At 37.2% G+C, this 13,210-nt stretch overlaps 2 protein-coding genes across 2 annotated transcripts; both read left to right on the top strand.

The window, feature by feature from the left end:
* Positions 1–6,423: 6,423 nt before the first annotated feature.
* LOC145622626 (uncharacterized) lies at positions 6,424–7,254 on the top strand. The gene has a single exon (XM_081676443.1). The coding sequence runs from the start codon at positions 6,424–6,426 to the stop codon at positions 7,252–7,254; it is 831 nt and encodes a 276-aa protein (XP_081532569.1).
* A 1,553-nt stretch (positions 7,255–8,807) lies between these two features.
* Positions 8,808–9,947, top strand: LOC145622620 (uncharacterized). The gene has a single exon (XM_081676431.1). It carries the CDS (start codon positions 8,808–8,810, stop codon positions 9,945–9,947), a length of 1,140 nt encoding a protein of 379 aa, XP_081532557.1.
* The last annotated feature ends 3,263 nt before the right edge of the window (positions 9,948–13,210 follow it).

The raw sequence follows: 13,210 nt of genomic DNA, 5'->3' as shown, positions 1-13,210 counted from the left end.
TATAATTCATATGTACTTTGTGATTTGACAAATGTTAATTAAAAAAGTGCATATGAATTATATATGAGAACATATAATTAATAAATAAAGTACATTTTTCATACTTTAATACCTTTTTTTAGTAGCTATTTGCTTAAATCGATAATCTATTTTCTTTTTTGGCAGAGCCTGTTCTTGAGGTTGTGATGCCTTTTCGGATTTGATTGCATTGGGTACAACTTCGTCAACTCTGTATGACAGACTTACAAAATGAGATCTTGAATGAAAAAGGGATATATAGTGGTCATATAAATCTTAGCTTACTAGTTGATTTTTATTTTCAGCTTTAATTTAATAAAGTGATCTCAAAATCAATTCATACAGAACCTATCTCAATCATAACACTAATCACACTAAAATCAGATTTTATGGAATATGGGCATACAAATTCACCACACAAGTAGCTAAATAAGTAATACAGGATCAAAACACAAGGTGTGGACTATCTTGATAATGGATTCCAATATCCATATCAAGATCAATCACCGCAATAAAAATTCACTCATCTCAATATATAACTCCATGTCTCCATGGATTAAACGTCACTTTTCATTTCAACTTAAACTCAATTCTTTAATATTTTTTAAATTAGTTTAACTAACCATATCAAGCTTATCAACAACTACACATAGCAAGAATATCAAAGAATATGTACTCTTCTAAAAAAGAATATTATAACAAGACATAAAACAATATTATAAAAGAACATATACTTTTCCCAAAAAAAAATCATCATCACATTACAAAAGAAAAATTAAAGAAAAACAATTAAAGAACATCAACATCTCACAAAGTATACGTACGCCTAACTATAAGGCTTTAGATCATTAGTATTTTAATGACCCTACCAACAACAAAATCCACCATTTCTAATATATTACTGTGAACAAAACAACATGCAAAGTCTAAAAAGTAATAATTTTATCTTACTTGGAACTATCATCCATATTGTTTATGGATATTAAGACTGTCGGGTCCACAATCGGAACTATGTCATCTACACCGACTGCACTTTTGCTACTTTTTTTAAGCAAAAAATTAGCAATAGGTAGCTCGTCCTCATCATCTTCTTGTCCTACACTGATAAACAACCACAAGTATAAAAAACAAACACATCAGATCCAATAACAAAATATAAAAACAATTTAAAAAATAAGGGAAATTCTCACTGGTGAACTCCAATTATTTAATTTTACAAGTGGTAAACATTCTTAAAATTAATTATCAATGGTAAACCCCAAATAGAATGAATAATCAATTGGTAACCTTAATAATGATTTAATCTAATTATTTAACTATAGTTAGGTTTTTTTTTTTTTTTTTTTTTTTTTTTTTTTTTTTTTTTTGTAACAATAACATTTAACTATAGTTAGTTTTTTTTTCATTTTTTTAACAATTATGCTAAAATAAAAAAATAAAAAAATTTAACCACCCCTTCCCCCACCAACTTCCAGCCCTCCACCTCATCTCAGCGGCCGACACCCTACCTAACCATCGGCGGCCGACGCCCCTACCCAACCATTGGCGCCGACGACTGTACTTTTCTCCCTTTCCCCTAGTTTTTTGGCCCCCCAAATCCAATAACCCATTCGAAACCACCCTAAAAACTCGAAACCACCCTAAAATCCGAAACCGTAGAAAATGGGTAGAACGAATTTCAGGGAGGTTTCGGGTTTTCGAATGGTTTGAAGGGGGTGATTAGGGTTTTGGGTGTCCGAAAAACAGGAGAGGGGTAATTTCAGGGTTGGGGCGAATTTTGGGGTGGTTGGGGTAGAGGTGGGTGTCGGATTAGGGAGAAATGGAGGTGGTTGTCGGATTTTGGGGCAGTTTGGGTCAATTTGGGGTAGAGGTGGGTGTTCGAAAACAGGAGGGGGGTATTGTCGACCGAGGGTGGGGGAGTTCGGGTGTTCACCGGCCGAGGGTGGGGAATTTCGTGCGTCGCCGGTGGGGGCCTAGCCGCCGGAAAAGGGGAGAGGCTGCTGATTGGGTGGGGGAGGGGTTTTTTTTTTTTTTTAAAAAAAATATTTTTATAATAATTTAATTATTAAAAAAATAAAAAAAAACTAACTAAAGTTAAGGATTTTTAGTAAAATAACCCTTATCAATGGTAAGCAATAATTTAGGTTTACCATTGAAAATAAAAATTGAAAACGTTTACCACTTGGAAAATGAAAAAGTTGGGGTTCACCAAAGAGAATTTCTCAAAAAATAAAGAAACACACCACCAATAACAACGTTGAAAATATTCACAAAAACTAAAATTGTTTTAAAAAAAAAAACCTATTTTGTCGATCATCTAGTTGTTCTTCTCGGACCACGAATTGTTCTTCAATACCTGGTTCTTCACGACTCATAGTAGCTTCACTACTTTGATTCCAAAAAAACCCAAAAACCAAGCACAATTAACGAATAAAAAAAATCAATTTCAATGCTACTAATACAAAATTACGGAATAAAAAAAGCATTAGATGAGTACAATTACTACTTACCTTTCACATAATTCGGCCATAAAATCAAATTTTAAAATTCCACTAGGGTTCTTAGTTGAGAAAGCAGAGAGAATATTTTGAATAGAGAGAGAAAATTTTTAGAGAGAGAAACGACTTTTAGGGAAATGATATCAACCAAAAGATTTTTTTACAATTACTGTGGGCCATACGGGGGTAACTTTTCAAAATTCAGTAAAAACTACCTCCTAAATAGACGCGTTCTTTTCCACATTGTATAATGTACTTTTTAAACAACATGTTCTTTATTACTTAACATAATGTTCTCTCCGCCTTTTATATTGTTGATTGGGCTATGCGTTTTACATAATAAAGGTTGTCGTTTTGGGCCGGGTGTACCTTACTCATGGTACACCCGGGTGTACCAGCTGAGCCCTACCAAGTTGAGCTCGAACAGTTCATAAGCAAGCTCAGCTCATTAGCAACCCTAATGAAAAAATTATAATCTACTCCATAAACTTAAAAACAATTACTTTCTTTTATATATATATATATATATATATATATATATATATATATATAATTGAAACAATTTGACTTTTACATTGTTCATGTGTTCCACTTTGACTAGCTTTAATGATTTATAGTTATACAAAAGTATAATCATATGGGATCTTGTTAGATACGTCTTGGTTTATACAATCTAATATATGTATATATAAAGGGGAGTTTTTTCCTGAGATTTTAGAGCGCCACGTAGGATTTTTATTTTTTAAAAATTATTAGAGCGCCACATAGGATTAATATTTTTAAAACACTACAATAGAATTATGCCACCTAAGATTAGTTAACGTGCCACGTAGGATTATAATTTATAGTTATATCCAATAAATAATTCAAGTGTCACATAAGCATAATTGACCAATGAGATTTTAATGGTTACATTAATTGAATATGAAATATTATCTTTTGAGATTAGAAATTTTATCTAATATTTTAAAACAAATACGGAGAAAATGATATATTACATACAACTAATAAAATAACAAATGTAATCACATAAAGTCATAAATATGAAAAATATTTTTTTTTTTTTAAAATAGATAGATATATGTACAAATTATCTCTCTAAAACTTGAGAGCGTCTCTCACTAGAATTGTGAGGTTACTTGGGTTGCGTGTTTCGTGGAATGCATGCAATTTTATTGGTCAAAACTTTTAGCCTCCATTGCATTGGAGATAGTTTCTGGTAAGTGGCAAAGGTGAATGTCTTTCCAAATTCCTTCTTATTCCAACATAAAATCTATCCCTTGCTCTATTAGCATCTAGAGTCTGCACCAATCAGCATTGAGTGTTTAATTTCTGCACCTAGAGCCCCGGTCTATCTTGTTTTGTTCGGTGCATGCTTGGCAATTAATACACCTTTCGGACATGCAAATCTAATTCCGAGCAATACCGTTCGAGTTCAGGCTATAAATGAGTGAAGTTTTACTCTCAGTTATTCATCCAATTCTTATCATTTAATCCTCTGAGTATCTTTCTGTCTTCTTCGCTTCTTCTTCTTGTCCTATTCGATTTATTCTCTGACTATGGAGAATAATAACTCTGATGCTGTCTTTCGAATGGGGGATTTAGTCCTTGCCTCAAACAATAATCAAACACATGATAGGATTTTTTACCATTGGTGTGTAATTGGAAGTTTCGTGGGTCACAACCCCCCCTCTGTTGAGTACGTTCAGCACGTGGTCAACTCGAGGTGGGTGAGGAGAGGAGATATTAGAGTCCATAAAATTGGGATTTATTACCTCTTCGAGTGCAGGGATAGTCTAGACCGACAAGGAGTGATAAGGGAGCACACAGCTATTTTCGATGGGAGGGTAATGGTCTTTCGACGATACCAACCAATCGATGTTCCTCAACACATCGAATTTGCACTGGCTCAATTATGGGTAAGGGTTTACGACTTACCTTTTCCTTTCTTAACTTCTCATTGGGCTCGAAGAATTTTCGAGCGTATTGGTCACATTGACACTCTAGATCAGATTAGTGATCGGGTCCCTAGGTTCTCCGAACTAAGGGCCCGAATGATAATCGATCTCTCCCAGCCCTTGGTACCGGGTTGCTTTATCCCGGTGTCCGAGGAGAAGGTCATATGGGTTTATTTCAGGTACGAAGGGATTTTCAAGTTTTGCAAGCAATGCGGTATGGTGGGTCACTCGACGAGGAGGTGCAACTTGACTTCACAGGCTGCTAGGCGCCGTCTCCGACAGAGAATGACGGCCAGAGAGCAAAGTGGTTTGCGGATCCTGTACGGGCCAATGGATCAACCATATTATACTAACATAATCCATGGCTTGCCGGACCATTATATTTTCAGGAATACCGCGGTTAATTTAAGGAGGTTGGAGGAGCCGGAGGACTTGTACGCGGAAATGCGCCACCAAAGGGATAACGACATAACAGGGTCGGATTTTGACCAGTCGTCGCCCTCGAATGACACGGAGGTGTACTACTCTGGGGATGAAGATTTAGATGATGACTCACAGAATTATGGTGAAGTGGACTTTGCACCGAGTCTTTCTATTTCACCTGGGAGGAGATATGGGTTGAGCGAGGACCCATACGCTTAATTCTATCCCTCACAGCGAGAGAACACGTCGAATGGGCCGATTGTTGAGGTCCAGCGAGATGAGGGGCTGCATGGTCAGCAAATCGGTGGTTTGCCAAGGATCTTTCAAGGTCAAATTCAAAGATGGAGCCCATCTCAAAATCCTTCGAGATATGCGAGGGGTTTAACAATTTACTCAGAAACAAATGCTTCGCCACCTGCAAGAACGAGGTTCTTGAACTCCACCTACGAGGTTGGAGAATCCTCGAATGCGGCGAACCAGGTGGCAGATCCAGCCCACCAAAGTTGGCCCTCTTTGTTCCAAACCTTAGGAATTTCAGAATGGGCTACTACTCCCTTCAATCGACTAAGTGAAGCAGATCAAACAGGGCTCTTGCAAGATGTCACGAATCAAGGCAGAACAGAGTCATCGCCGGCAATATTACCACCACCACCGGCGGCACTATGGTTGTTGGATTCAAGGCCGCAACCGAGGGTAACACGTATCTCCACCTCTTCTCATAATATTATGCCTTATGCTAGAAATGTTATTGAAGCAGGAAGATGACTAGTGCATTCCCTCACTAATAATAGATCTGTTGAGGCAAGGGTTCACCCGGAACCACCTCTTACTTGGTCACCCCCTTATGAGCCGAGATTCCAGCATATGCCGGTGTTGGAGTTTGATCCCCCCAACACCCTTGTGTCACCGAACAATGACTCAATAGACAATGTGCAAAAATGGCCAAGGAAGCGAGTGAGGGAGGAAATTCATTATGATACAAGGTCGTGCGACGATGACTCAGTGAGGGAGTGTGCTTTTGACCCAGATTGGGCTGCTAGAAAAAAGAGGAAGACCTTGAATAGGTGGTCGGAGAAAGGAGGGTTCAGCTTATGGGAGAAAAAAGAGGGTTCGACGGAGTACGAGTTCAAATCGAAAGCCATTTCTGATGTTGAAACTGCAAGGCAATGGGGGGTAAAGGTGCAAGAGGAAAAAATGAAAAAAGTGAAGGGAAAGAAGCGAGTGTCGGCAACTTCTTCATCATCCTCGTCAGGTCCGTCGAAGAAAATGAGGAGCGAGGAAGTCACTTCTAAACCGGGGGATGAAGATGATGATATGGACATCGAGGTGCAACAAGTACTAATGAACACTATGATGATGGAATGTTTTGGAGAGGCGGCTACTCCGGATCAGCCCCCGATGGAGATATGAGGATCGTATCTTGGAATTGTAGGGGTCTTAACGAAACACTAGCCCCTACACGTCCATATTTAGTGTGGCTACTTACTACTAAATTACCTATGTTTTTATTTCTTTCGGAAACTAAAATGCCTTTTGTTGATGCTAGTCATTTAGTTGATTCATTTACTCCAAATTTTTCTTGTGGAGTAAATGCGGAAGGGTCTAAGGGAGGGCTAGCCTTGTTTAGTTGGTATCATGGGGATGTTAGTTGTGTTGTTCTCACTCCAAATTATATCCTTTGTAACCTAAAAGAAGTTAATGGAAGTAGTAGTAACATTTTGTTTTTGTACGGAGAGCCAATAGTAGATGATAGACCGAGAGTGTGGAATGAGCTAACCACACTACTCTCTTTAACCCCCAATTGCCTTATAATAGGCGATTTTAACCAAGTTGATACTCTACAAGACAAACTTGGTGGATCTACTTTTATTCGTGGTCTCAACACCTTCGTTGATTGGAAAATGGAAAATAATTTGATGGATGTACCTTGTTCGGGTCCTCGTTTTACTTGGACGAATAAGCGGTTGGAAGGGGGGCTTATAATGGAAAGGTTGGATAAAGCTCTTTGCACAACTCAATGGTTTAGTGAGTATCCGGAAGGGCGTATTTTTAATGAACCTATTTTGGTGTCTGATCATGCTGCAATAGTATATGATTCTCTTCTTACTTTAACAAAGGGCAAGCGACCATACCAATTAGAAAGATGGTGTCTAAGGTTCGAAGCTATCCGTGAGATGGTGGTGGAAATATGGGCAAGCAGCAAGCAAGGGTCAAGCTTGTTTATTTTGGTACAACACTTACATTCGTTTAGGGATAAGGCAAAAAAATGGTGCCTTGATAATAGGACTTTCTGGGGGGTAAACTGGAGGGAGGTGTCGAGTGATTTCTCGAAACAAGGGGGGCTATCGAATCAGTAGCAGCAGGGGAGTTGTATGTAGCAGGAATCAATGATATTATTCCGAATTACGCTATTGATTTTAATTATTGGCAACAAAGGCTCAAGGATAAGTGGGTAAGGGAAGGAGATTTATCTTCAAAAATGTTGTTCAACAGGGTCAAATCGAGACAAAAAAGACGAGAAATTGTTACCTTGAGAAATGATGAGGACGAATGGGTTTATGGGCATGACAAGGTGGCTGCATTAGTTCAAGATTCTTTGAAAAAGGTCTTCATTCCAGCAGGGAGGGGTATGCAAGATAATCAAGATCTGGAGGAGCAAATCGATCTTTTATTTAGAGAAATGGTGTTGCCTAAACTCAAGGTGGAGGAGGCAGAATCTCTCATCAAACAATTTTCGAGTCAAGAGATTCGAATGGCCATGTTCTCTATTCATCATCTAAAATCTCCAGGGCCGGATGGTATAATTGCGGAATTTTTTCATGCTCACTGGAATATAGTGGGGAAAACAGTAGTAGATGCGGTTCAACATTTTTTCAGAACGGGGTTTCTTCTGAAAGAATTTAATGCAACCCTTTTAATTATGCTACCAAAAGTGGACTGTCCGGAACTAGCTTCTCACTTCCGGCCTATAAGTCTGTGTAATACCATCTACAAATGCATCACGAAGTGTATGGTAAATAGGATGAAGAGTACTTTGCCGAGCCTTATTACAAACTTCCAACATGCCTTTGTTCCAGGAAGGTATATGGAGGACAATATTCTTTTGAGTCACGAGTTAATTCATGTTATTAATAATACAAATATCAAAGCACCAATGGCGGCAATTAAAATTGACATGTCAAAAGCTTATGATAGGGTTAAATAGACTTTTGTCATCAAGGTCCTAAAAGCGTACGGGTTTCCTAGCAGATGGGTTCAGTGGGTGGAACAATGTATCACTACGGTGTCTTACAGAACCCTAGTGAATGGGAGGGTTACGGAAAGTTTTAAACCCGAGTGTGAGTTAAGGCAAGGGGATCCTTTATCCCCGTATCTGTTCCTTTTTTGTATGGATATTCTTTCAAGGATGCTCCTGCTTGTGGAAGATATTGGCCAGATTAAGGGAATCAAGGCGTCAAGGAGATCTCCGTCAATATCACATTTATTTTTTTGCCGATGATGCCATGATTTTCTTCAAAGCTACTGAGAACTCGTGTGAGAATATAGGAAAGCTATTGGCCAGATTCGAAAAGGTATCGGGACAGCAACTGAATCTCAACAAATCCTTCGTAAAATTTAGCCCAGCTACTACTACACATGAGAAGGAAATTTTTAAAGATATTCTGAAAATGGATCAAAAAACAGTTTTAGGGAACCATCTTGGAGCCTCTATTGATTTCAAAAACAAGAAGGCAAATACTTTTCGATACTTGGTGGACAAGGTGGCAGCAAAGGTTACGAGTTGGAGCTCGTCGAGACTTTCACAAGCAGCTAAACTTGTATTAATCAATACAATTCTGGTGAGCATTTCTCAATCAATACAATCTGCAAAAAGGAATGGGTGGGTTAGTTAGGGATACGGTCGATCTCAATGCTGAATGATGCAATGCTCTTTAGACAAGTACAAAGGATGCATTGTAACCCCCAGCTCCTTGCTTCTAAGATTTTCTACAATAAAGCTACTTGCCCTCTTACCACTGGAAAAAGGCAAACAATGTCCAGGCCTAACTTGTCTTGGGGAAGAAGGGGCCTAGAAAAGGTAGCCAACATTTTCATTGATGGATTTGTTTGGAAGGTAGGGTCAGGGGAGAAAACTAAATATGCAAATATGAAGTGGGTCAACGGGAAGGTCCCAGAATTAGATTCGAACCAAATTTTGAGAGGGGTGGGAGAAGGCAAGGTGAGCAATTTAATTTTAGAACAACCTAGGAGATGGGATATAAGCTCCATAAGGAAGATTTTTTATTGGAACAGCGCTAAGGATATCCTAAATATGGAATTACCAGGGGAGCCGCAGGATGACTTTTTGTATTGGAACTATCATAAGTCAGGAAAGTATACAACAAAGACGGGGTATGCTTATCTTCAAAGCCTGAAGGGTCAAGATAGAGAGAATGGGTTAGACTATCAATTTTGCAAAATCATCTGGAGGCTTAATATTCCTCCAAAGTGGAGTCTCTTCATGTGGAAATTAGTCATGAATGGACTAGCAGTAAAAGATAATTTGCATCATCGGGGAGTACCTGTAAGTTTAGCCTGTGACTTGTGTGAAACGGAAGGTGAAGATACGAGTCACTTATTTCAGAACTGTTGGGTAGCTAGAAGGATATGGGAGGAAATCTCTCTTTTTGCTCACTCAGAATTGACTGGTCCTACTCAATTTCGACACTGGGTCCAGAGTAATATCCTGCTTTTCTATAGCGAGGATGGTATCCATAGCAACAGAATTACTATTTTTATAGTAAAGTTATGGAGCATATGGAAAAATAGAAATGGGAAGGTTTTCAAAGGGGAGGAATGTCACTTGGCAAATCTTAAACATCACATTGAGAATGCAACAAAGGAGCTCGAGGTTTATAGAGACAAACCAAGGGCTGCTATTAGCGACAGTTTGGACCAGGGTACGAGACCTCCAGGATTTGTGTATGCTTCTTTGGGATGGAAGAACTTCAACCATCATCACCACATGATGCAACTGCAGGGAGAAACAATTGCTATAGATGGTTCTTGACAAAAACAAACGGGCAATGCGGGGCTGGGTTGGGTGAAGCTTCGAGGGGAGGAAGTTACCAATGATGGGGGAGGGCACTATTGCAGAGCTGTTTCGAGTCTTCACGCGGAAGCACTGGCCTGTTTGATGAATATCAAGTGGGCAATGGAAAAGGGCTTCACCAAGATATTTTTGCTCACGGATTATGTTAACTTGGTGAGCATTCTTGATAGAAGACAAGAGTCGGATATGGGGAGTTTATGGACGATCAAGAACATATGGAAACAAGCAAATAGTCTTCACACTTGCGTAGTATGGAAGGTTAGCAGGGACCAAGTTCACAAGGCACATATACGAGCAAATGAGTGCAGAACCAACTTTACTTGCTTTGTTACTTAATTTGTTTTGTGTTTGTCGATGTCAAAAAAAAAAAAATAGATCGACCCGTGCATCGCACGGGTTTAATTTTCTTAGCGCGCCACGTAGGATTGTAAATTTAAGTTGTAACCAATTAAATAAGAGATTATTAATTTCTTTTACAATTAAATAATTCAAATGCCACGTAAGCAATATTGACGAATGAGATTTTAAAGTTTAAATTAATTAAATACAAAATATTATCTTTTGAGATTAGGAATTTTATTATAATATTTTAAAACTAATATAATAACAATTTTAATAACATAAATATGAAAAATATTTTCTTAAAAAAAAATACTAACAAACCGTGCATCACACGGGCTTCATCTAGTTTTAATATAAAATGATGTTAATAATTTTATACATCAGTACTCCCTCCGTGCATTAATAAGGGTTACACTTTGACTTTTTTCACTATTCACATAATTGTTTTGACTTGATTAATTTACTAATATTTGAAAGACAAATATTATTGTATAATTGTAATACATTGTTGGATTCGTTATAATGTATATTTTGATAATATTAATTTTCCTATAGTTTTATGAGAGTGAGGGATAGTTCAAGTAGTTAGAGCTCCCCTCTTAAAATCTATAGATCTTGAGATCAATTTTCCTATATAGTTTTCTAAGAGTGAGGGAAAGTTCAAATGGTTAGAGCTTCCCTCTCGATTTCACGAGATCTTAGGATTGAATCTCACCCCTGCACTTTGTGGCTCTCTAAACAACAACAAAAAACCTATAGTTTATTGAGAGTGAGGGATAGCTTAAGTGGTTAGAGCTTCTCAGGAGATCTTGAAATCGATTCTCACCCCCACCCTTAGTGACTCTTTTAAAAAAAAATTTAAAAAAAAATTAAAGTTTTACAAACATATAATTAAATGAATTAATGATCAAATTCAGGTATCAACATACGTGTTTAGTCAAACTGTAACACTTATTAAAACACATAGGGATTAATTAAAAATATTGACGATTTAAATCATGCATCGGCAAGTGTGAAAATAGAAATATTGCAATCATAAAGAGATAGCGGAAGTATGTTGTACATGCATTTTAAACAATTTCTAACTAGCATATATAGACTAATTAATAACTAATATAATAACTAAATATTACTCTCTCCGTCCTTTATTGATAGTCTCTTATGACCAAATTTAAGTTTCAAAATGATAGTCTCATTTGCTTTTTCCAAGTACCATTAATATTGAAGTAATTTTTTTTTTTTTTTTTTTTTTACCAAAATTCTCTCCAATTTACAACAATATTTATGCAAATTTAAGGGTTCGTTTGGCATTGTTGTGGTTTTCTGTTCTCTAAAAGTATATGATATGAGTCCCATAATGAATCAAAAATTATATAAACTTATTAAAATTATGATAATTATGAAAACTGACAACAGAAAAGTGGAAACTCCTTTTTCTTGTTTCCTGTTTTTGGTTTTTGGTTTTCCAAAAAACAGGAAACTGAAAACCAAAACTGATGCCAAACAAGCCCTAAATTTTTCTATGTAAATTTTACTTTTTCATTTACTTTTATTAGTTTATCTCTCTTATTTTTTGCATACCCAATGTAAATTTATCTTTCAATGTACTTTACTACTTATTTATATTTATTAATTTCCGTACAAATTTCTTATTAAAGCAATCAATAAGGGGCGGAGGGAGTAATATTATAAATCGAGCATAGCTCGGAAATAGACTAGTCCTATCACTATTACGGAGTATATACTAGTATACTACGGAGTACTTACCAAAGTTTCAAGAGTAAAGCATAAATACGGTCCTTGAACTATTGTATAAGGGTAAGTTTTAATCCCTCTCAACTTTTTTGGAGCATTTTAGTCCCTCCCCCACCTTGAAAGGTGTTTTCCAGGCAAAAGTTTAGGGACTAAGCTGACTAAGCATTAGTTTAGGGACTATGAGTCGGCAAAATAGTATAGGGAAGTTGAGTCATCAATAGTTTAGGGATCATGACTCATTTTTTTTTCTTTTTTTTTTCTTCAGAATTTTATTTACAATTCCCAAAAACACCCCATTAATAATTTTAAAAAAAAAAAAACAAAAACAAAACTTCCTTTATTTTTTCTTCAAAAATATTAAAGATGAAAAATCATATATTCTTACTTTAAAAAAAAAAAAAAACCATGTAATTAAACTCATTCCTCTTCCTCCTTTAATTCTTATTTTTAGTTCTTCTCACTAAATCTAATTCAATAAGAAAACTCAGAAAATCTAAAACATTAAGAAAATGGAAAAGAAAAATCCACCCCAACTGCCGGTCTCCAAGTCCTCCCCCGACGGCGAGATACATTCCGACACCCCCTTGTTTGTTGTTGCTCCTGTTATTCCTGCTTCCCCACCACCAAAAATCACCCTCCACAACCAGACAAAACCCCAACAAAATTACACAAATTAATCTGATTCGAACCAATCAAACACTGCACGGGCAGCAGGTTCAGCAGCGAACGAGGGGACAATTAGAGGGTTTGAAGAGGTTTTCGACTGTTTTCGGGGGGGGTTCAGCGGTTTTCGACGATTTTTTTGGGGGTTATCAGCGATTTCAAGGTGGTGGCTGCGGTGGATTTGGGGGTGAGATTTGGTTCAGGTGGTGATTTCGAAGGTGATTTTAGGTCGGCGGGGTGGTTTTTAGTATTGGAGGGTTCCATGGCTGGCCGTTTTCGGGCTTTAGGGTGGCTGTCGGCCGGTTTTGGTGGGGCTAGGGTAAGGAAGAGGGGTTCACGGTGGGTGGGGGCGATTGGTATGTGGTGTTTTTTTTTTTTATATAGTTTTTTTCTTTTTAAAATTTTTATTTTTTAACCAATTATAAGTTGAATCAAAAAACAATGTTGTAAAAAAAGACAAA

Source organism: Chenopodium album, chromosome 3 (genome assembly GCF_948465745.1).
Source record: "Chenopodium album chromosome 3, dcCheAlbu1.1, whole genome shotgun sequence".
Classification (NCBI taxonomy): Eukaryota; Viridiplantae; Streptophyta; class Magnoliopsida; order Caryophyllales; family Amaranthaceae; genus Chenopodium; species Chenopodium album.
This window is presented reverse-complemented; position numbering and strand designations above follow the sequence as displayed.

Coding starts and splice junctions, on each gene's coding strand:
- LOC145622626 (XM_081676443.1), top strand. CDS start 6,424: ATGCCTTTTGTTGATGCTAGTCATTTAGTTGATTCATTTACTCCAAAT.
- LOC145622620 (XM_081676431.1), top strand. CDS start 8,808: ATGCTGAATGATGCAATGCTCTTTAGACAAGTACAAAGGATGCATTGT.